The sequence below is a fragment of the Cuculus canorus genome, unplaced genomic scaffold, assembly GCF_017976375.1.
Source record: "Cuculus canorus isolate bCucCan1 unplaced genomic scaffold, bCucCan1.pri scaffold_54_arrow_ctg1, whole genome shotgun sequence".
In the NCBI taxonomy this organism is placed as follows: Eukaryota; Metazoa; Chordata; class Aves; order Cuculiformes; family Cuculidae; genus Cuculus; species Cuculus canorus.
Window position 1 is genome coordinate 237,179 of NW_026527841.1, and position 24,433 is coordinate 261,611.

Below are 24,433 nucleotides of genomic sequence, written 5' to 3' on the forward strand. Positions count from 1 at the left end.
AGAGACAGCAGTTAAGGGACCACGCCCCTGAGTGCAATGAGGCCCCGCCCTTTGGTGTAGTAAGCCACGCCCCCTGGGGGTTGCGATCCACGCCCCAAGGTGAAGCTAGGCCACGCCCCCAGACAAGAAGCCACATTGCCCGAGTCTGGTTGCAACGTCCCATCTGGGAGGACGAACCCCCCAAGGTGAGAGAGATGCCCTTGGGGTCTGGAGACCACGCCCCCACTGTTGGGAAGCCACGCCCATGGCAGGGAAGAGCTGGGCGGCCGCCCCCCCACATGACAGGGTGAAGGAGGCCACACCCCCAGGAAAGGGAGGCCCCGCCCATTGTAGCATGAAGCCACGCCCTCCCAGGTGCAGCAGCCACGCCCCATGTGCCACAAGGCCGAGCCCCTGAGACAGGAAGTAACTGCCCCTGGTGCAGGAAGCCACGCCTTCTGGGAGCAGTAGCCACGCCCCTGAAGGACTGGAAGCCCCCCCCGAATGGAAGCCTCCCCTCCCGGGTACAGGAAGCCACGCCCCCTGAGGCTGAAGGCCAGGCCCCCTCCCTGGAGGCCTCCCACTCTTCCCAGAGACCACGCCCTCTCTCCAGAGGCTGCGCTGCCACAGAGTGCTTCGCTTTCACCTACGGAACAGCATTTGCTGCGCCTGCAGTCACTGCAGTGAGTGTCCTGTGCTCCTTCCCTGTAGTCATTTTTCACTCTGTTTTGTTTGGTTGGTTTCTCTGCCACTCCATCTTCCCATTAACAAGGATTTGGGTTTGCTCAGTAGCAATTGAGAAAGGAATGGATCGGGATGTGAGGTGTTGGGCGTTTTTTCTCTGGAGAGGTGGGTGGTTTGGGGATTCGGTTTATTTGCTTTACGAATCAAGACCTGCACAAAAGGGGCACCTGCACCCTGACAGGCACTGTCTTTGCTTTTGTGAATGGGTGAGGAGGAAAGGAAATGAAAGGCTGAAGTGTTTCCTGCTGTCTTCTGTGCCTCTTGCTGCTCTTGGTGCCTTTGGAAGTCATTTTCTGCATGAAGGTATACAATCTCCTGGATTGAAGACTTTACCTAAAAACTTGAATGCTGTTTCAGAACTGAAACCAAGGTGTTCCCTCGTTGCACCTGATCCTCTGGGAGCTGTGTGCACCGTGTCCCCCCGAAGAAGCAAACCTGGCCTTGTGTCCCCAGACTGAAATCCAGTGTCTTGCTCGAGTTTCATGTGGGTTTAATTTGTTGCCTGAAAAAAGGATGCTGGCAGTTAACTGTTACCATAACCATTTTCTTTTCCATTCTTTTAGGAGGGTAACACCACAGGCCACTGAAACAACAAGAGAAGCTGATAACCTGGAAAAGCACGATTCCTCCAACAGATACCAGGTGTCGTCAACCCTGCAAAACCTTCCCACAAAGTGCCCTCTGGTGCTGCAGGGTCAGAGGCTGATTCAGCTTCTGTCAGGCTGGCAAGACAAGGAGGCAGACCTGGTGAGTGTATGCCTCGCTTGTTTGTTTTTCCTGTGTTTTCTTTGGCTTTGCTTGAGTGTGGTGGTAGAAAGTGCTTGTGGATACTACAAAAAAATTCCTGTGGAGTTTTGAAATTAACCTATGGGAAAAAAATGAGCCTTTGAAAATGTGATGGAAGAGGTCACTTTGTCAAGACACCCTTGCAGTCTGTCGTGTGTATGTACAACTCAGGAATATGTGTAGTTTTGTGACGATGCTTTGTAGAGCTTGGACAGACACTTCTAGCTGGACTAGTGGAGGAGTCCACTCAAGTTTCCATATTCCAGAAGCAGTTTTTATGTTTCAGTTAGCAAGTAAGAAGTACTCCAAGAGTCAAATTTAACTTTAAGAACTGTGTAATTGAAGTCCATGTGGGGTGACTGGTAAAGGGAGGCTGAGGTCCATTTCTGTTTGTATGGAGTTTGAACAAGACGCAGTTTCATACAGTGACATGAATGGAAGTTCTCATGTCTTTTATTTATCACCAAACTCAAAATGAATATATGTTATATACTCAGATCAGATAACAAATCTGCCGAGGCCCTGGTATTTAATTTATACTTGTCTTCTAGAAGATGAAGTTGAACTTTGTCTACGGTACTAAATCTACCAAAACTTTCTCTTTAAGATTAGGTGCCTGAGAAGGCAGATTCCGTGCCTCTAGCTTTAGCTTTACCTCCACACCACCAACTCTGAAATGGCTGCCCTACATGGTACCTTTTCTTGTTCCCTGAAAAGCATCTGGTGTCTCTTGAAACATCACATGTTGCTTCTTCCCCGGGTATTTCTTGTATCTCCTTTTATAGTAAGTTTCTGTCCTGTGCTTTAAGAGTATGTTTCTGAAGAGTCTTCAAGGGAGATGATGGATCTAGCCCTTGCAGTCTTGATTTTAGTTTTCTCGCCTTGCCTCGTGTATGTTGAAATGTTAAGAGATGTGTTGCAATATACCATAGGCAAATTTCCACGGAATATTCAATTTATTTGTTTGACTAAGTGATGATACTGCAGCAGCAGCAGCAAAGTACCTCAAGTATTGAGACTGAATGTATTGAATGCGTTTTTCAGTCCGTTCTGACTAAGCAGTTGCTGAGGAGAGAGATGTGAGATGCAGCTGTGGAGACAGAGCCCAAAGAGCATCCTTACGGACAAGTGCAAGAACATTTCAACCTCTAAGGGTGCCTCTTGTACTCAGTTTGGAATACAGTGTTCCCGAGTGGGCCCTTGCTCTTGAGCTTTATGCCAGTTTCCTTTGAAGCATTAGAGTCTGCACCGTTCCTTATATTATAGTTGTGTCTGCACAGAGGCGTGGAGATCAGGGAACCACTGCATGGTTCTCCGTGCCTTGGGATATATACTGTAGTTGCTCCCTAATGCCTTAATCACAGGGATAATTCTTGTTCTCCTGGGAATTTTGCAAAGCAGCAAAGATGTGTTAGTGCATGAAGGATTTAGTCTTTGTGCTCATGGCAAAGCGATGGACTGCCAGCCCAGACGGATGTTTAAAAGAGAAAATGGCCAAATAGTATGGAGGTTCTAATTAAAAGGCTGTTTTAGTCTAACACATAAAAACTGGTTAATAAGCTTGGCAAAGTCTGTGCTTTCTTTTCCGCACTTCATGCAATGAAGTAAGCTATAAATAGTCTTTAAATAGCTGTAAATAGTCTTTTTTCCTCTTTTTTTCTTTTTGGTTTTTCTTTAGGCTCATTATTTCTTAGCAGCTACTAGTAAAAGATATCTGAGAATTGCTTGGGATATTTAATTTAATGCTGTTGTTTTAGAGGGAAGTAAGTTGACTGTTCAGCAGCTGTTAATTTTGATCAAAGTTAAAATAAACAGCTTTGGTAATGTGTTACTAATGTTTCTCCATTACATTCAGTTTTACAACTTTCAGTCCTAGAGTTTGTGATGTCATTTCACTGGCTTCCCAGGTGTGTTCTTCTCTGTCTTTCAGTCAACACTGAGTTTCTTTACCTGTCATTAGCAAGTGACAGAGGATAAAATACACTTTTGTATTGTAGGTTTCCACAAGATTTCTTTCTTTGTTTGAGTTTCAAACCTCTAATTCATGTACCACAACTATTTTCTTATTATGTGGGATGCTTTTTGCTTTTTATGGAAAAAAAAAATGTAGGAAATGAGGTGGCAATTAATTTCTGGTCCCCCTGCCAGACAAGCATGTTTTCATACACTGCCTACGGAGGAATGAGCCAAGCTGGGAGGCTGCAATGGATGAGTTTGAATTGGAAGCTTAACTTTGGGTAGAAGCATACTGTGAGATAAAAGCTTGTGGAGAGAACATCTGCATTCTTGACATACTGAACAAACAGCTGACCTGATTGAGAATAAGTAACTAAGGTGCTGCTTTATCTTTTGCTGTTCCTTTCTACTCCTCTGCTCTTACTTATGAAAATGATGTCGATAAGATAGTAAAATTTGAAGACTTTGGGGGCCTTCACTTCTTTAGATCCTCGCTCCTTTTATTATTTGATCGTAGCTCCTTTTATTACGTTAAGATTTCTCTTACACAGGTAAAGCTCCCAGCTATATACCTCAAAAATGCGAGCAGAATTACAAATGTTTCTGCAAACAAGGACTTTAGCAGCAAAAATCAGCTTTCCTTTCCCCCTCTGTAAGTGGTATGCTTCTGAAATTCATTGAAATCCTATGCTTGCAGCTACTCATGGAGGCAAGTAACAATACTCCTTGCGGCGTTGCAGGGATTAGTCAATATGTGTCTGGGCTTTTGGACCCCTACTGCTACTAAACTCACTATCGTATGTGACACTAAAATAATTTTACAAACAAGTAAAACAGCAGCACTTTAATTTGCCTAGGAAAGCTATTAAATAATATTTATAATAATAATAATAATATTAAATAATATTTATAATATTTGCTCCTGGCCAGGAGCAGCTCCTCTGCACAGCGCTGTGGGAAGAAGGTGTTGGTGGAACAAAGCACCCTTAGCAGAGTCCTTGTGGTGTTGAGAGGGTGCTGCATGGGTCAGAGCTCCTCACAGCTCCACACCTCCACAGGATATTGGCAGAAGCAGCTTTTTCTGAAGCACATCAAGGCAGGAGCTACCTGAAGGGGAAGGAGCCTGTGCTTTCAGTCTCTCACTCGTTTTTCTGAGTGGGGAAATGAACATGAAAATTCATGTCTTGGTTCCGGAGGAGGCATTTGAATTCCAAACCTTTTTGTCACTCAGAGGTGAATACATCAGTGTTGTATCAACAATAAAGCCCCAAAGCTTTCAGACAGCCCCACCATCACCATTACAGCTTCACTGGGACTGAGCTGATGATCCCATCATCACCTGTACACCCAGAGATGTCCCCGCGCAGTGCCCGGCTGCTGGGAGGGGTCTGCAGGGCAGCACTGGGCACAGAGGAGCGGGATAGGGTCTGCGAGCACTGACAGGGAGGAGTGGTGGGGAAAGGGAATCAGCTCCTGGCAGGGGCAGCTCCAGGCAGCAGAGACACAGACAGGGGCTGAGGCAGAACTGGTACCAGAAGAACCATGGCAGGGGATTTGGGGCACCAAATCACTACTCAACTACGCCTACAGATAAGAATACAAAGACCTCTATTTCCAATGAATTGGACTGTTGGCATAATTTTACATTAGTACAGACCGTTAGGGTGGTTTGTCTCTGGGCCTATGATACCATTGGGCTCTCATTCCAATTTAAAAGCAATATTATAGCTAAGCCTGTTACAACTCAGAATTGATGAGATTGGTCCATATAATCAGGAATACAGGCCAACAGCAAATGCTGTTCAACCCAGAATGGCCTCTTAAACGCGTTGAACTGCTAATGCAAACTGATATTTCTGAAATTCAACCAGCATGCTCTCATTTCCTAAAAAACATTCTTCGAGAGCTGGACAACCTCGCTGTGAAAACAAGTGCCCTTCAGGGGCAGAACACAAAGGGGCCTAAGCGGAGTGCTGGAGACAGGATTGGAGGTCCTAAATGGAGTTGACTATCAGAAATGTTACCAAAGTGGGAAAAGGTGGAGGAACAAGACCACGAATTAATAGTAAATGCACTCGGTGTGATCCAAGAAAACGTTTCTTTGGCCCTCAGTTGTATACAGGCACAATTATGGATGCAATCAGTGGCCGCCTTAATGATAAAGAAGGTGGTGAGGGTACTTTCCCACTGAAATCAGGAAAGTGGTTTGGGACAGTGCCACTGACTTAGAGAGGAAGCTTCAATCCTGGCAGACCCTGGTAAATTCCACCTCTGAGCCCATCACTACTACAGCCACAGCCTTTGTGTTTACCATACGTAACTCTTCGATATATGGGATAAAAATGGGAGCTCTGTCCCCCAGAATCTGTCTTGTAGCCTCAAAAATGGCAGATCTGGCCCAAAATAGTGGTGTTCTGGGCCTAAAACTGGTGTTCTGGCCACAAATAGTAGAGTCCTGGCGGAAAGAAATATGGGAGCCTGCCCCCCAGAATGACAGGTTTGGCCCCCAGAGTGGCAGTTCTGGCCCCACTCAGGGGGCTGGGGGAACTGAGGAAAAGAGAAGTCAAAGCCAGGGGGTCTGCCCCCCCATCCCCACCCCCCAAAGTGTTCTGCTCCCCGTATCAGTGTTCTGGCATCAAAAATCAGGGTCCTAGCCATGAAAATATGAATTCCAGCCTCAAAAATCAGTGTTCTGACCCCCAAATTTGGTACTCTTGCCCCAAAATAGGTTTTCTGCCCTTAAAATTGGTGTTCTGCCCCCCCAAAAAAGGGTTCTGGCCCCCAAAAAATCAGTGTTCTGGCCTCAAAAATGGCACTTCTGGCCCTAAAAGTTAATGCACTTGCTCCAAAATTGGTTTTCTGGTCCCCTCAAAATCCATGTTCTTTCCCCAAAAATGTGCGTGCTGTCCCCCAAAATCAGTGTTCCAATGCCAAAGATTGGTGCTCTGGACCACAAATAGCTGTTCTGACCTCAAAACTCAATGTCCTGCTCGCAAACATGGGAGTTCTGGCCCCAAAATCGGTGTTCTATGCACAAAACTGGGAGTTCTAGCCCCAAAGGTCTGTATTCTGGATGCAAGAATTGGTTCTTTGGCCCCAAAAATCGGTGTTCTGGCCCCCCCAAAATGGGTATTCTGTCACCCCCAAAATGGGTATTTTGGCCTTAAAAATCGGTGTTGTGGCCCCCCCAAATATGTATTGTGGCCGCAACCAGGAGGCTGTGGACACTGAGTCAAGCAGGGGTCACAGCCAGGGGTCTGGGAATTGGGGTGTTCTAAAGAGACTCTGGCAATGAGAATTCCGAGACTATCAACTCTGTCTGTCTTGTGGCATCAAGTCAGCAGCTGAAGGCACGGGGCGCTGGGCGCAGGGCTGAGGCAGGGCTGCGTGTAGGCACAGGCGGGTCAGGCGCCGGCTCCCCTCCCCTCGGTTACATTTGGGCAGAAAGCAGTTAACAACATGGCCCATCTGCCCTCCCATCAACACGTGTTGGGGGCGGGGAGGGGGCGGGTTTGCCACTTGTCTTTCCAGAAGGATCGGCCCCGGCGGTGCAGTGGGCAGAGGGAGGGGGCGCAGCACTGCCCCTCTGCTGAACCTCACACCACAGAGAAGCTGGTGCCGCCAAAGAAAGAAGACACTGGACCCCATGACTTCCAAAACTCAGGTACCGATACATTTGGATCTCCAATCCCCTCAAGACAGAAATGCTGACTAGCCTGTTTGTTACACAGGGATCAACGCCAGGAGCCTGGCAGTGGGGGGCTGTGACCCCAAAAGGGGACTTGTGGCACCAAAGATGGGAGTTCTCATGCTAAAAAGCAGCGTTCTAGCCGTAAAATCTGAGTTCTGGCCCCAAGAATAGGTGATCTGACCTAAAAATGGGTGTTGTGGCCCCACTCAGGGGGCTGTGGGAACTGAGGAAAGAAGAGGTCAAAGCCAGGGGGTCTGTCCCTCTCCCCTCCCAAAAAGTATTGTGTCCCCTAAATCAGTGTTCTGGCCTCAAAAGTCAGTGTTCTGATGCCCAAATTTGGTGCTCTTGCCCCAAAATAGGTTTTATGGCTGTAAAATTGGTGTTCTGGCCCAAAATTCAAAGTTCTTGCACAAAAATGGGTGTTCTTGCCCCCAAAAATCAGTGCTCTGTGGGCATGAGCAAAGCAGGGATCCAAGCCAGGAGTCTGGGAATGGGGCTGTCCCCCAGAAAGGGATTCATGTGGCACCAAAGATTGTCCAAAAATTGTCCTCTCCTTGCTGTCACTGCCAGGGTGTCATGTGAAGCACCTCCAAAGCTGATGTGACTGCCTAGGTAGTACTGTCTTCCACCATGGTCTTCAAACGGGGCTTGCAAATGAAAACACCAACTCAGTGCTCAGCACCAGCAGCGAATACAGCATCAGTAATTGCTAGGAAAACACTAGAAAGCAAAACTGAAAGCATTATTATGGCACGTTTAGACACTCAAATCTAAGATGATCTGCATGCCGTGTTTCATCTCTATGTCCTCCACCTTTAGACAGTGTTATGATTTGAGGATACCCAGTCCACCTGTTCCTGTAGTTCCTCACTGCTAGAGAGAGCACCCCAGTCTGTTCTGTCCGCAGTGCAGCCAGGCAGAATGATCAGAACACAGACAGATTTAGTCCCCTTCCCTGGGCTGGGCTGTGTCGTAGGGTGCCCCCGAACAGCATCGATCAAGTTATTTGCTTTGCCTTATATTCCTTTATTTCCTTTCCACCTCTTTTCCCCTCACAGGTTCTTTTCTCAGCCACTTCAAAATACACGGCCTGCCAAGGTTTACATCTTCCCTACTGATCCGATGTGCAGACTTTATTCCCTTGTTTGGTTATCATAACCTGGTTGTCCTGTCATTTTTCCCTTGAGCATCCAGGGAACACTTGGCACTACTCTCCCTTCGTAGTTCTGCCATATCCTGCCTTTTCATCTTCCAGTCCGATCAGTGGCACCCCAGGTCAGGGTGGGCCACCTGCATACACTGTACTCTCCTTTATTACTTCTGGCCTCCTGAAATCCATCCTGTTCTCCTCCAAATGGTGCCTCAGGTGAGCAGCAGCCGTACGCGCACATCTCAGCGTCCCATTACCTCAGGGACCCCGTGCACTATTGCCTGTTAGCACGTCTGACCTGGGCCAAGGGAAGAGGCTGTTCTGCAGCTGAAACGGCCTTCCATATCCTTCATAGCTTTTTCTCACATTATCGTTAACACACATTGCCTTATGTCTTCAGTTTTGTGTTATTTAAAGAAGAGGCTGTGTTGAAGTTTGATTCATTATTTAATTAATTCCTCAAACACTAGTGAAAATATTCTTTCTGTGAGTCAAAAATCACATGTGCGTTCAGGAATGGAAAGTGCTCTGTTTTGTTTAGGAATTCCGAAAAAAATGGCACAGTCCCTAAAATTACCCCATTTTTTTTTTTAACTTTTCTATGAAATAGAAGACTATAATGAATTTTTTAAGTTACTTTACTCTTAGATGTCTTGGTGAAGCTTTTTCTGATCTGTTTTTGATCAGAGGCGAAGATGGAATCCCAAATTTTTGAATTACTGATGTGTTTTTTTTAATTAAGTAAAGTTTATTGTTGGAAAAAAAAAAATTTACAACTGTTTAAGTCAGACAAAACACAAGATGGGGAATTTGGGGTTGACAGCACCCTGCATTTCAGAACTCTATAGCAGTTACTGCATTCCTTTGTGTAATCAGCAGTCACTTAAGTTTTTTTCCTTAAGGATAAGGAAAAAATGTTGCTGGGAAACCTTAAGAGGAAATAAACACAGGTTTTCCTCACCTATTTAAAAATATTAACAATACATTGCAAAAAACATTGAGTACTTGTGCAGGCATAAACCTGCTGTCAGCTTTCATTCAGCATGGGCCACTGCTCCTTACAAGCAGTTCCATTTTCTTCAGTAGGCACCAATGTTGTACCCAGAGCAGAGAGACAGTGGTTCTCTTAAACCACTTAAATAAAGAAGAGAGGACTAAAATGAAGCTGTAGAAAAAAAAAATCTGTATTTTAAATATAGAAAATTAGTGTGAATTTATCTGGGGGTAAGCACAGATTGTTTAGATCTATGCTTGTAAGCATAGATTGTTTAGAATTCATTAGAAATAAGAATAGATCATTATTCTAATGGTTTTTGCCTATTTGTTTGCCCTTTCAAAGCAATGAGTTCTTTCCATGCATGTGCTTGTGCTTGATTGCTCTTTCTATTTGTAGGCAAAATGGCAAAAAAGTGTCTGTACAGACAGCCTACCCTGTAGTCTCTCTAAGAAGTTAGTACCATTTTTAATAAACCTCTTTTGTGTGCTGTTGTCATCTTCAGTTCTACCAGAAGTGAAATAAGAAAATTAATACTTGATCTTACAGATAAAAATGTTGGTTTGAGGTTTCATCTGGCAGACGTCAGTGGGTTCCTGTGGCTGCTCTGTATCTCTTCTGTTTGTGGCCTGCAAGATTTTCACATTTGTTGGTTTAACATGAGGTAGAAAGTAGTGACGAGATGCCTCTGCAGTGGGAGAGTGTCTCAGGAAGGGGATATAAACAGAGGACACAAATATTTTGAAGCTCTTTAGTCAAGAAGAAGGATTTGTTGGCAGCTGGTGCAAGAAGACACTTTGAGGGAAATAGCAAAGTTTGCTTCCTGTTTCCTTTTCAAGCTAAAAATCATTTGTCTTTGCCTGCTGGTTACTGCTTTCCCCGTTGCAAACAGTGGCACCAGATGGTTTGTTTGGGTGATTTGGTGGACTACAGCAAAAAGGACTTGTTCAGCAACTCTACAGTGTGCTACCACAGGGAATGTAAGGAAATGGCAGGGAGACGTGTGCACCTATCCGGTGTCCAAGTTGAATTCTTAATAATGGATATTTTTATGATTATGACATTTCTAGAGGTTTATATTTCCAGCGTGCACAAAGGTCAGGATTGAGTACAAGCTGCAAACACCTTACAAAGTGACTGTTAGGCTTCCTTCACGATCTGACCAGCACTTGTGCCGAACGGGAGTTGCTATCTCCTGAAACCCCAGCACCATTTCCCCTGTGCCATCTGGGAGAGGGCAATGCTGAGAACAACAAAGCATCCATCTCAACCGGCTGTGTTGTCCTGGGACCCTGTGTCTGTGTGTGTATAACCACATCTCGTCCAAGGAGAACATCAGTGGTGGTTGAGTTTTACTTCGTACTGTAATTTCTACCTGTTCTCCGCAGTAAATCCTTTGCATTCCCATTCCTTTGTCTGCTGCAGGACTCATCGAGTGGCTGAAGAACAAGTAGAGTTCTTTCTGAAGCACCAGGTTCTCTTATTGTTCTCATGTCTCTTTTCTCTCCTCGTGTCATGCAGTCCTGTTTCAAAATCAACAGTTATTTCTTTTGGGCAACGGCAGTTTGGTTAAAATCACCCCCTTCAGAACTGGGATGCTGTTTAATTGCAGTAGCAGGAACACAACAAGCTCTGTGTTAATGTCGTATCCAAAGCTCACCGTGTCTCGGTGGAGGCTCAGACAAGAGCTGTTCTTGTCCAGCGCTCCTTTCTTCATAAAGGTATTTTGCCTTTTGGCACTTCAGCCGTCGAAGGGAAACAGCCAAAGCAGTTGGAGGAGATGGGATCTGCAGCGGCAGCATTAGTCATTCCAGCCGGAGCACTGTCTCCAGGCCCTTTCCGGCTACTGGTCGTGTGGCAAGGCTATTAGTCATTTTGAGAGAGCTAATGCCGATATTTCCTAGGCTTTACTCTCTGTCTGGACACAGGCACGGCCACCCAAGAGGTTCTGCTGGCAGGGATGAGGAAAGCAGAGGAGCTTAGGGAGAGTGGGAATAGCTGTACTATCCCTGGATGCTTGTTTTATGAAAACCTACTTCAAAACACTGCATTCCCATATGGAAATAATCTGAGAGGGAGTTCTCTGTTCTGCCAGAAACCAGCTGAAATGGGCTGCTGCCTTTCACCCTAACCAGGCAATGGGATACCGTCTCCAGGTGCAGCTGAAGGGAATTTGGTTTGAATTGCCCTGTGTGCTATGAAATAGCTTTTAATGAGTCCGCAGTTTTATTTCAGTGGAAAGAGTGATGTGTAAAGGGATTTACCATCATTTTAAGGCAACAGTTCAGAGTAACACTCAGAAATTCTATGTGATTTTTGTCAGTGAGATTAGGGATCTTTCTGGTACCCCTTTGTTTAGATGCATTTGAACCTGGCCAGTTTAGTTTCAGATTGGGTCCGGGTTCTGGCATTTTTGGTTTTTTGATAAAAGTCATGTGTAGATGTGGAGAGTGCGGCATTCCTGCCTTTCGGGGTGATTGCATGAAAGGAAAATGATTTTGCAGTTTCTCATGAAAATATTTCTATTGTGTGAGCTTCGCTTAAATGGCATCAAACTGAGTTTACGGTTGTGGCTGTGCAGAAGATGCAGAGATGTCACTGCAGAGCACGCTGACGCGTCTGTGTTCACTCCAGCCGGGAGCTGGAACCTCAGTGGGGACCACTTCAGCCCACTGAGCTATGCAGGGAGCAGGCTGGGAGGGAGAGTGCGCTGCTGCAGCATCACCACCGCCTTGGCTCCACAAAGGCTGGTTCGTCTGCAGTTGTTGATGGACCTAGTGCTGGTGGGGCAAATGATTTGAGAACAAAAGAAAACCCATTACTGGGGCAGTCTTATGTCCACTGGTTTTCACCCAACATTTTCAGCACAGAGTCAGTTCAGAAGAGCAGCTCCCACATCTTGCAGCTGAGCATCCATAAGGCCTGCTGGAATGAGTGAAGTGGGCAGAAAGGACGGATGTCAGAAATGAGCTTGGGGAGTGAGGCACTGGTAAACGCCGTGCTCTGCAGCTGTTCCACTGAAAGCTGGGCGAGGTCGTGCTGAAGTTTGTTACTTGTCGAGTAAGAAAATGCTAGGATGTAGAAGTCGAATAACAAGAATTGGCGATGACACACACCGTATTTAGGGAGTAACACACATATGCATAATGGTTGTTTGCAGTGACATTTCTGTATTATTTCAGTGGCAGATTTAGGTACGCCCCGAGATGTTTGCAGCATCTCTGAGTGTGATTGATTAACTTGTATTTCCTCTTTACTAGTTGTTCATTTTCTACTTTAAACCTTTTTGTGCTTCTGTATTGCTTTGTACATAATCCATTTACAAGCACATAGGCTGCAAGGTAACTCGTGCTGTTTTAACTGCCTCAGTGTCTGATATGCTTTAATTTCATTTCATTAAATGTTTTAATTGTTTTTATAGAGTACATTCCAGGGAGGGCTTTGGTCATTGGATGTCACAACATCCTTGCCTCGTAGAAATTTGCAGGAAAGCTCCTAGGAGCTAACAAGGATTGAACTGTTGGAGAGAGAGTAGTTCTAAATCCATAGGGCAACAGGATACGTTAGAAATGAGCAGTGGGATTTCTGGGGTTGTAAGAGCTGGCACTTGGGTTATTTTTGAGAGGAATAAGCTTGTACGCAGTCTAGACAGCGTGTCTTCTGCTGGCAGGGGCAGCGGCAAGTGGACGCTAATGAGGGGAAAAACAGAAAAGCCAGAGATGGAGAACATGCTGAAGGCCTCAAGTGTTAGCACGCAGGGTGTTTGGGAAGAGTCATCCAGAGGTCTTTCTTCAGGGGAAAAAATGAATACTGAAGTAATTCAGAACTACTTTTTAAATAACATTAGAGTGCTTGACTTTCTTCTCACTTTTCCTGCCTAACGCCTGAAGTATATGTGTGCCTGGACAGTCCCTGCTGTGACTCAGCTTGGGGCTGGGAATGGACCTGTTGAGAGTCACATCCTCGTCTTTATGTAGGAGCTGAGGATAACTACATGTTTAAATGCTGCGAATGCAAAATCTTTTTTTTTTGTTTGTTGCTTTAATTGCCTTTTTCTTGAACTGTCTTTACTCATCTGTCCATCACTTCCAAACTTTCTGATCCTTCTCTTTGCTCACTTGTGCTCCTCTTGCCACCTTTCTCTCCCTATTTTAATTCCTTCTTTTTTTTCCTCCCATCAGTAAAGCTCTGCTGCAATAGTAGCTAATCTTCTTTCAACTGGACACAAAATCTGTTGTTCCCAGCAGCTGTTTGCAATGGGCCAAGTGGTTAAATTCAAATAAAAGCCACCTGGGTGTTGCACTGACAGTGCGTGGATTCCCCCGGCAGCTGGCGTCAGTGCTGCTGTTACTGCTTTGTGTTGTAGCAGCACCTAGCAATGAACCAAATATTTACACAGCACATCCCAGAAGGTTCCTGATGCCTGCAGCTTTGGCCTTTGAAAGCGAACAAGGTGGGGCACAGGAAGATGGCTTTGCTTGGCAACTGCATGTCAATGCTCCTAATGGATGCACCGAGGAATTCAGTGCCCGGAATTCTTCTGTACTTGGCAGTGTACAAATATTTGAGTCAGAATTACCCTTGTTCGGAGCAATATCCTTTCTACCCTCTTGCCCATGGCCACTCTGACCTTCAGGTCTGTGCCCAAGAGAGCAGCTGTAGAAGGTGGAGATGACTCTGGAGCCCAAGGCTGGTGCAGTGTCCCATGGGGAGAGGTGAAGTCTCTGGAGGCAGCGCCAGCAGCCTGCAAGCCTTCTCCTCTGGAGAAGGGTATCCTCATTTCCAGAGTGCCTGTTTGCTATAGAAACAGTATAGTTGGTATCTCACTTGTGCCTTTAATTTTGAGAAACGGGAACAGAGCAGGGCATAAGACATTGTACAACTGCTGTGTAGACAACTCTGCTTTCTTATTGCATGCTTCTTTTGGTGAATGTGGTTCTGCAGGCCCGTGGAGTCTGGTGGGATTCACATAACACAGACCCCAGCAGGACTGCGTTCCTCCAGTGACATGTTTGCTCAGAGGGGAAGGTGGAAGATGGGTTTATTCTGAGAGGTAATTATGCGTGGTGAGGCTTCATAAATCCCATTTCGAATACAGTGTTTTTCTGCTGTGTAATTTAGTTGAAGGAGGAAGGAGCATTGTCTGTTCTTGGTTTCACTTCCCCTAATTGCACAGAATGAGAAACCTCATGGTGACTTTCGGCATCCATTGTGCTTTGACCTTTCCATGTGCCGGTCTTTGCTCAAAGATTTGAAGCAATTTAAGCAGTTTTCAGTCTAGACATTAAAGTATAACTCGCAAGAACACTTTTATACACTATTTCTCTTTTATAATTCTATAATTCATACTTTATTGTTTCAAACCAGGTTTTGTCAGTGTTTCTCATGCAATAATAGATACAACAGCTTCTTTTCACAGCTCTAATTTATTACATATCCCAGTTGCTTTAAGCTGATATTTATGTTTCTCAGAATAGAAAAGTGTGCTGCCATCTTCCAAAGCATGAGATAACTATCTGATGGAAGTTGACCTCTAATGTGTCCTCGCAAAGCCACGTGAAGTGGGGATGCAGAAGCTAACAGGGCACTCTCCTTGCGCATCCTGCCCCTCCAGCGCGGGGTTCTGGGCACAGAACTCCATTCCTAGCATGGGTATTTGGGGTTAGTTCTAAAAAACAGTGAAGCCTGCTCAAGCGGAGCTGTGTTGAGGCCAGGTTTTGCTCATGTTTCCATGTTCGTTACTCAAGCCTGAATCTCATTGGGACCAAATGGCCCATAGGAAAATATTCTTTAAGAACATGCAGCCCCAAAACATCGCTGTTGGTGATCCAATGGCTGTGAGGCTCAGCCATGCTTTAAAGACAGGTATAAATGCAAATAGGATTTGTACATTGTTACTAGTTGTTTAACATTTTCAGTGTGACCGGATCTCTGTGGGAGAGGCAACCCATGGAGATTCAGGTCCTGTGGAGTTCTGTGAGGCTACCCCAGAGTGCCGTTGATCAAGTGGGGTTTGTGTAGTGCTAGCTGCTGTTTGAGAAATACAGAAGCATTTGTGGTACCTTCAGTGTTTCTAATGCTCCATACAGTTTAGTGTAAAGAGAAGTTAGAGTGAAAGATTTTTTCTCGAACCTAGCTATCCAAAGTATTTGTAGAGCGCTGCCTCAGCAATTCTGTATGGCATTTCTTAATCTAATTGCAGTTTTGCGGCGCTTGGGGCCGTGCTTTAGTGGTGGAGTTGGCAGCGTTAGGCTTTCTCTTGGGCTCAGATCGTCTTAAAAGGCTTTTCCAACCTAAACAATTCTATAATTCTATGAAGTCCATCACAAACTCCTATGCTGAACAGAGACAGATCAAAGACCGAGTGGGACATGGGGTGCCAGTGCACTGTAACGAGATACTGCCAGAACTGGGTGCTGATAAACTTCCTTGCTCCAGAAACTAAAATACAAACACTGCTGGTTTTCAGTGAGCTCTCAGTCGTGCTCTGCTGCGAGGCAGGGAAGAGCCGCACCATTGCTCGCGGTGTCAGCAGGCGGTACTGCTGTAACTCTGTGTGTTCTGCTGCTGCTGCAGTGGCATCGATTTCGATAAACCCAACCTGTATGCAAAGTTTACAGCTGTAACTCGTACATGTACGTGCCTACAGGAAGTGGCTGTACGAGGGAAAAGCAGATTGAGGATTCGCTGCATCTTCTAATTCTTGTCCCATAGGCTCCCAGACTTGAAAGCAGAAATGTGATGTAACCGATACACCATTTCCCAAATGCAGGTCTGGGATAACACGAGGAAGGGAGGAAGGTTTTTCCAGTGGAATATAACAAACAGAATATGAACTGGCATATAAAGAATACTTTGTATGTGGCATGAGATAAAGTGGTTTTTCCTTCAAAATGTAAGTGTTTAAGCCTTACAAAGCCCCAGTAGCTCCAAGTGACTTTTGTTTCTAGTATTAAGCTGCTGAGGAAACAAAGCTTTAAACATTTCAGCCTGTAAGACAAACATACTTGGTTAGATTCTGAGGTGAGTCACATGAGAGTAAGTTGTGAGTAGTTCTCTCCAAGTCAGTTCTGTTGTGTTCCAGGTTCATTGGATTTAGATATTTTATAAGTCTCTCTCACCTGTGCAACAGACACTTTGGAAAAATCAGAGGAAATTCTTGGAGAAGTCAGCACTGCATTTTAGCAATGTGCATTAAGGACACGTAAATTGCAAGACCAGTTCTCATAAATCATAGAATCATGGATTGGGTTGGGTTGGAAGGGACCTCAAAGCCCATCCAGTTCCACCCCCTGCTATGGGCAGCGACACCTCCCCCTGGATCAGGGGCTCTGAGCCCCATCCAACCTGGCCTGGAACCCCTCCAGGGATGGGGCAGCCACCACTGCTCTGGGCAACCTGGGCCAGGGCCTCCCCACCCTCATTGTGAAGAATTTCTTCCTCATATCTAATCTAAATCTTCCTCCCTCCAATTTAAAGCCATTCCGCCTTCTCGTATCACTCCATGCCCTTGGAAAAAGCCCCTCCCCAGCTTTCCTGGAGCCCCTTTCAGCCCTGAAAGCTGCTCTAAGGTTGTAACGGAGCCTTCTCTTCTCCAGGCTGAACTACCCCAACTCTCTCAGCCTGTCCTCATAGCAGAGGTGCTTCAGCCCTCAGATCATCTCCATGGCCTCCTCTGGACTCCTCCGATGGTTCCATATCCTTCTTATGTTGGAGATTGTTGAGGATTATGCTGATTGTTTAATGCCTCTTGGAGCTTACTCGTGTTATTGCTGGTGTACTACTGCATCACAAATTGTCATCATTTCTGCAGCTAATTTGTATTTGAATTCCTGAAGTTAGGTTGATGTTGTTATTTAAGGCCTTGGTGCTCCCATTGTGTGTAGGGCTCCAGTGGGTGACAGCACAGCCTGAGCTAAGCAGAGCACAACCATAAATCACCCCAAACCAGAGCCTCTGTGGAGCAGCTGTGGCAAATGTAGCAGCTGTTCCCTGCTGTAGAGCGGCTCCTGGCAGCGCAGCTGGCGCAGTGCGCATTGTATCGCGTCTTCCTGAAGGACCGGCGAGGGCAGGGTTGGTGTCCAGTGGGAGCTGCTGTTCCTCTGGGAGGGGAGCAGCATGTTTTCTTGTACGTGGCTTAGAAGCAAGTTTGTCTGCTTTTAGCATTGCCCCTGCCTTGCCTGTTTGGCTCTGCATTCCAGGTTGTGGCTCTGAGGCTGAGTGACTGAAACCACGTTCCTTGCAAGAGCTGTAGCCTGCAGGATGCTGCTCTGCAATGCGGAACAGCTGAAGAAGAAGGTATTTGTGTAAAAATAGACACTACGAGTGTGTTCATTCAGACAGCACTCTGTGTGTGTGTGTGCGCGTAAGATCGGTCGTGGGAGAACGGGAAGACTGTGCATGCCATCGTGATGCTCTTCCTGTGTGATTTGAGACCAGTTCTGTTCTAGTTCCCCTAAGATATCCTGTTTGGACTCCTAAAGGAGCTGGAAAACCCATTTCCATCCAGAAGTAATAATAGCATGAGCTTTTGGTTTTAATCATAAACTGACATTTAAAAGTCATCTGAGGAAAGATATTTCTTGATTAAAGTCAGTTTGTGCTTAGTGCAGCTGTGGCTGATCCTTCCCATCTGGCATCGTGCTGCTGGACGTGGCGTCTGAGGCACCCAGCGACTTCACGAGGTCCCGCAGGAGTTACCAATGTTCCTGAGGGACCTTCCAGTGTCAGGACCACCCATTACCCTGAATTGTCAGTTCTCTCTTGACCCCGGGTGCCGTAGCTTTGCCTCCCACCTTTTCCCCACGGTTGATCCAAGGAGCCACCTGAGGGGAGAGGGGCAGCCCGCGTCCGGGGCTGTCAGGGCTTCAGCTCCCATGTCCGATCTGCCTGAAGGGAGAGGTAGGTGTTTGTGTGTTTTGTGGATTGCTAAGATGTGGCCTTTCCTGCTAAGAAGGTGGCTTTCATCCCAGTCCTGTGAATTTCACACCAGATCAGATTCTCTCTGCGTTCAGATGAATCGCCAAACTCAGCCTCTACTTAAGGCACAGAAAAGCTGCTTCCTCTGCACAGAACCCAGCAAAGCGGCTGCTACCAGGTAAGAGGGAGCTTTCAGACAGGAGAGAATCACAGCCTTGGAGGCCTCCTAGAGATACCACCGCTTTCTGTCCCACATGAAATACCCCCACGAGCCCCATGAAGGAGTTGGCTGTGGCTGCACAGGGGTTCTTAAACAAGTCCTTGGCACGTTCTGCAGGGCTTTGAGAACTGGAGCGCTTGTCTAGTGCTTCTCATCGTTTTCCTTTGTGATTCCCAGTATGGGCAGATGAGGATAAAACATGAGTCAGTGTTCAGCTGTTTTAAACTCAGGAGCTCCTGTGAGAGAGGCACCGGGGTTCCCCAGCTGCAGGCTGATCTGAATGCCTGGAGTTTGCTGCCTGGAGCTGTAGAGAAGCTGGATTCCCTGAGCCCCAAGATACCAGGCGCATGAAGGCATGTAAGGAATATCAAAGACCTGGCCCATCGGATGGGCATCGTTCCGTAGTGGCCTGTGATCAGCCACGTTTTCGTGTTGTAACTGCCAGGCATTTTGTGGTCCCTCGTGTGTCTTTGTTCCCAGGACAGATCCTGGTCTGCTTCCCCATGAGAAATACAGCACTGAGGACTTCATAGAAATTAGCACTAGCAAATTCCAAGTGTTTGATATCATTTGGCATTCTGCACCCCCCCTTCAGTCTGTCATAAATTCCTAAACTGGAGCAAGGTCACATCTGGCCGCAATCTCAGGCTGCCAGATGAGGAGCAGCCCTATAAAACCCAACTCCTTCTCCTGTGTGCTTTTCAAAGCTGCACTCCCCAGGTTTCTTTCTGCAGGACGTGCCGCATGCCCGCTGAGCACCACACAGCAATTTAGGCTGACAGGTTTTTCACACCTTACAAACTGCAGTTTGCGGAGTACAGCTTTGTATGCCGTATGTAAGGCAGTACGAGCAATTACAGCATCACAGTTCTCACGCCAATAGGCAGCATCTGGGTTCCATCCTCTTCTGCAATCACACGTCCCTGCAGGGTCAGGAATTGTGTTCTTTCCCGGTGTTTTGATGTGTACACAGCTCCTCATACTCCGAGCACCCGCTCGCCTTCCACACGGCGACTGTGCTGTTCTGTCACATGATTTACCACAGTTAGAGCAAAGGTTGTGTGCTGGGTAGTTGAGGACTAGCGCCGGAGGCTGCGAAACGCCAGCAGTCAGTGATGGGATGAGGCTCAGGCTTTGTGCAGCAGAGTGACTGGAAGTGGCTCTCATGCCCAGTAACAGGGACAGTTGAGAGTAGGTAGTGGTTGTTTCTGGTTTATCATTTTCTGTTGTCCTGTCATGTTCTGGTCACAGGGGGTTTATCTGTATCTCACTGCCTGTGTTTCTTTGTGCCTTCGAAGTGCTGTAAGGACCTCGGTGACCCCGTCTCAAAGGCAGCAGCAGACAGTGCTGATAGGGGGACTGGGTTGTTCCTGCGAAGCGGCCTTGGATCAAACAAACAAACATAACACGACTAAAAAATACTCTTTCATGATTTCCTGTGTAAGGGCTTCTACGGCCTCTGTACAGGTGTGCGATCCTGGCCTGTCTGAAGTGACGCATCTATGTATCCCTTGAGAGCACATAAATGGCACTAAAATCCCCGAACAGTCACAACTCGAGTGGCACCTCAGAATTGAAAACATTGGTATCATTACTCTTAACTATTAGAAGCGTGGGCTAAACGTGGCAGTGAACTGAACCCCACTGCGGTGGAAAGCATGGGCTAGAAACCGCCTTGGCTGCTGTGATCTTTCTGACCTAATTTGCACCCTTTGGAACCTGTTTGTTCACAGGGCAAATATCCTGACATTGTGACCCTTCAGGAAGGACTGCAGGGCGATTATATAACTCTGAGGAACCCCCTAGTTTCTGGGTAAGCCGATACATCCAGTTATTGATTCACAGAGCTAGAGGATTGTGACACACCTATCGACAATCTATACAGAGTCAGTCTGCTTGAACAGAAGTCACTCTGTGCTCTGTAATGTCTCTAATGCACTGCAATCAGATGATGCGTCTTCCATTTTAGGGCTATAACCACACATTAAAAACACAAGGAGAAAGAAACAGAAAAAACCAAAAAAACAGATATGCCAGCCCCATGCCCTGCTAGGTCAGGCAGGCAGGTGTCTGCCTACCACGCGTGCCTGCTCCTTTAAAAAGCCTGGTGGAAAAATGAAGAGCTCCAAAAGACTTTTGGTTTGTAGTTTAAGAAAAAATATCTGTGATTGTCTTGGGTTTGGGAGCTCATGCTCCAATGAAGAGTCTGAATTCAAAGTGTAGGGATGTGGGATGTGCTGTCCCTCTCACACATCAGAAAACGTGTCCAGCTCAGCTGGGCTCGAACCGGCTTGGTTTTCTCTCCACATTACATGAGCAGAGCAACGGGAAGAGCACGTGCTGAGGCCAGTGTCCCTCTCGCTGGGCCAGGGGACACTGACCACCCTCCTCGAGGAGCTACAGCAGGGTTTTCCACCTGCTCCCCAGCAGTTGCGGCTCATTCTTTCTGCTGTGGCAGGAGGGGCAGGGATTACAAACCCTGGCGGCAAAGCACAGCGCTCCAGTCATCTTGTCGTTAAGGAATGGAAAGAAAACTGCAGTTACCATGGTATTGAAGGCAACCATGGCTGCGCTTTTCTATTGTTTTAAGAAGGAATCAGTTATGTGTGGGAGCAGATCGTTCTTCTGCCACACACACTGGATTTGTTTGGGCTCCCTGCTGGATGTGTTCTGGTGGGTTTGGGTTTTTAAACAGAGTAACAAACCCTTGAAGTTGCATGTAAGATAATAGTGATCTCTGTCAGAATTCTGTAAGGGCCAGGAAAAGTCACTTTTTGCGAAGTGATCAGAATGCTCTTCTATTCCATCTTCTCTGTAATATGCATTAATTTATATGGAACCAGCTGGAAATAAGGCGTAGCTCCCTCCATGGTATTTTTTTTGTGGAGCTGGCAAATAAACCATAATAGGTCGTTTTAAATGGCAGATTTGGCACTTAATGCTTTAACTCTGGGCTGCTGAAATGAATATTGTCAGACCATCGCAGTTAGAAAATAAGCAGCTTTATTTTACAGCCTTTCTTGGGGCTGGCAGGTGCCCAGTCCCAGCCCATGGCCCCTCTCGCCCACCACCGCAGGACCAGAGAACTTCAAACCATTCACAGGGCTGGTACCAAACGCTTGTGGATTGATTTGTTTGCAGAATCCCAGAACAAACCACACTCAAATTCTCAGAGGCTTCTTAACAACGCATTTGCAAAAGGCTGACAAATCCTCTTGAAAGGGGACATTTACAACCGCAAATGTTCCACCAGCCCCAATGAAGGGAGCATCCTGCTGGCAGTGAGCAAGTGTTGTCAGATCAGCTCTGGGGTGGGCAAGCCTCGCTTCCAGTATGGAAGCAGGGGTCAGAGGGGAACACACAATACAGGGAAGCAGATGGGATGTTGTTCCAGGGTAATCCCTGCGCACTTGACTGAAGAACCCTGCACGTGGCCCTCTTGCAGACACGCTGACGGCTCAGGAGAAACCTTGACCCCTATGCCCCACCCCCCGGCCCGCTGTTCTGTGTGCACCATGCAGGCTGGAGTTACTGATTGTTTGGAAGATACACATGGATGAAGAAGGGAGAACGACACCTGTTCTGGACCTCCTCACTAAAGTACCGGAGCAAGGTAACAGCTTTCCCTGCAAGGCCCCTTGCTGAGTCATCAAGCAGAACACGTCCCCTTTCTTGCCCAACATCTCTCTGGCCGAGACAGGAAGCCATCTCGCCAAGCTCAGGCAAACCCATCCCCATCGAGCAGGCAGTTGAGCTTCACCTCCCACACAATGTAGAGGGGCTCACCCATCACCTACCCCCTCCTCCAGAGAGCAGGTCACCCCTTCATCCCCACCCCTGCCACTGTCTGACACCCATGTCCATCGTCATGTTCTTCTTGCAGTCCTGGAGCACAAGATGGTGACGTTGAGGAAGGCCCCCAGGCACTTCCGGAGCCTGCTGCTCCTGCTGGGGGTCGAGGCGGCCATTGAGAACCTGATCAGAGTGGTTGGCTTGCGGGAATGAACACCAGCCTTGCTTACAACAGGTAGCGATTTCAAAAGTAGTTTTAATTAAGATATTGTGTTACACAGTCCATAATTTTAATGAGTATAAACATTAAGTTATTTTCCATTTAGAAATTATACTCATAAACCATGCTATCTGTACAATTATGGCACGTTATATATAAATTGTCATGACATGAAAATAAATACAGCCATTTAAATACAAAAAATGCCAAATAAAATAGTTACATGTACAGAGTGATTTCATTATAAATCTCTCTCTGAATCATTAATGTACCAGAGTGGTTTGTATCTTCTCAACGTTTCCTAGACACCTGGAAAGTGTTAAAAGATCATGCACTGTCAAAATCAAGTCCATAAAAATCCATTTCACAGCTCTGTAAAGTACAGTGATTTTAAAACAATGAGAGAACAGGAAGAAACCCTCCAGGACAGTTACGGAGCCTTCTCATTAAATTAGGGGGAAGGAGACAGTGTGAAGGTCTCAAAGACGGACTATGCTAGAAAGAACAAAGGGCATCTGCATGAAGAAACTGCTTCCCTCACTCCCCGATCAGACAGCGCTGAGCTGGACAAGGACCATCGCCAGTCCGTAAGAGACAGATGAGTTCACCGTTGCCCACCACCACTTCGTGTCCATTCCCTGCATTCCTGGAGGGGGAAGCTCCAGTAGGCAACACAATATGAAAGCACCACGTTCCATACATTCATCCCTGAAGAAATAACAGGATCAGGCGGATGCCCCATGCCCTCCCTCAGATGGACCATTTGTCAGCGGAGTTCTGCTCAGCACCAGCGCTCACAGCCAGACCTTCACTTCACCTCTTCTGGGGTAGAGAGGGACCGCCGTTGTTCCTGGAATACGAGGGGCCAAAACACTGTCTCGGGACTCTCAGGTAACACTGAGAGACTTTCTTTTCAAACCCACAGCTGCTCCAGCCATGCAACCAACACAACTGCCAACTCTGTCTATAAGTTACAATGAATTATTCTATAGCAATAGCAAAACAGAGAGACAAACCAAGAGCTGAAGCACCAGTGTGTTTAACGTTCACTATGTGATCACTTGAACAGCCTTCTATTGTTCTGGTAGGTCAGGAAGGACCAACAGACCAGACTGGTTTCTGTCAGTCTGCAGCTGGGTAACGCCAGAGATTCAGTGTTGATGAGCAGCAACCCTACCACAGAGGATCCTGTAGGGTGTAAGGCAGGTTAAGGTCAAATTTGGGATCCAGCAGAAGGGCAAAATACATTGCTGCTTTATCGACCGGCATGGGACTTGTTTAGCTCCTTAATATAGCCTTTATTTCATTTTTAGCTCCTTCTTGTGTGAAAATGAACCCGTTTGGTTCATAGGTGCAGTTACAGCATTGAAACCTGAGACCTTCCATGGTGGCCATTCCACCCTTCCTCCCCTTGGCCAGCAGCAGGGGGTTCTGGGTTTAGAAACAGCTCTTTGGAAAGCAGGTGCTACCACAGCCACCAGCCCCTCACGCTGCTGTGGCGGCCGGTTCGGGGAAGAGCAGCCCCAGCCCCTCTCCAGAGCTGCACGCTGCCACTCGAGGCAGAACACCAGACTGCTGCTGCGGGGCTGCTGCCCATGGCAAAGCTCCACTGCTGCAGGAGTGGTGTCACTCTGTGTTTCACACCCCTCCCTTGACCTGTGCCAACAGACAGGGACTGCAGTGTTTGCCTTTTGAATGCCTGGTAAAACGGAACAATGCACATACACCCCTGAGATCCCAACAAGGACCTGGTTTTCAAATGTTAACCTACAGTCCCTTGTACAGCAGCACCCGTGAGAGCCCACAGCACCCAGGCACAGCACTGCAGCCCTCTGCATGCATCAGGGTTCCCCAGCTGCCGTAGATCGTGTCATAGCACCCTCGCTTTGAGCAGATCCTCACTCTCCAACTGAGGACCTTCCTCCAGGATAGCTTTTCCTGCAACACCTCGAGCTTTCAGCTGCACACACCATCGCTGAATC

The 24,433-nt window shown here is 46.9% G+C and overlaps 1 protein-coding gene across 1 annotated transcript; it reads left to right on the plus strand.

The window, feature by feature from the left end:
- The first annotated feature begins 483 nt into the window (after positions 1-483).
- On the plus strand, positions 484-22,444 carry LOC128850699 (centromere protein P-like). Its single transcript, XM_054055678.1, has 5 exons — positions 484-503; positions 1,287-1,470; positions 20,173-20,252; positions 21,961-22,052; positions 22,323-22,444. The coding sequence occupies exons 1-5, from the start codon at positions 484-486 to the stop codon at positions 22,442-22,444; spliced, it is 498 nt and encodes a 165-aa protein (XP_053911653.1).
- Positions 22,445-24,433: the final 1,989 nt, after the last annotated feature.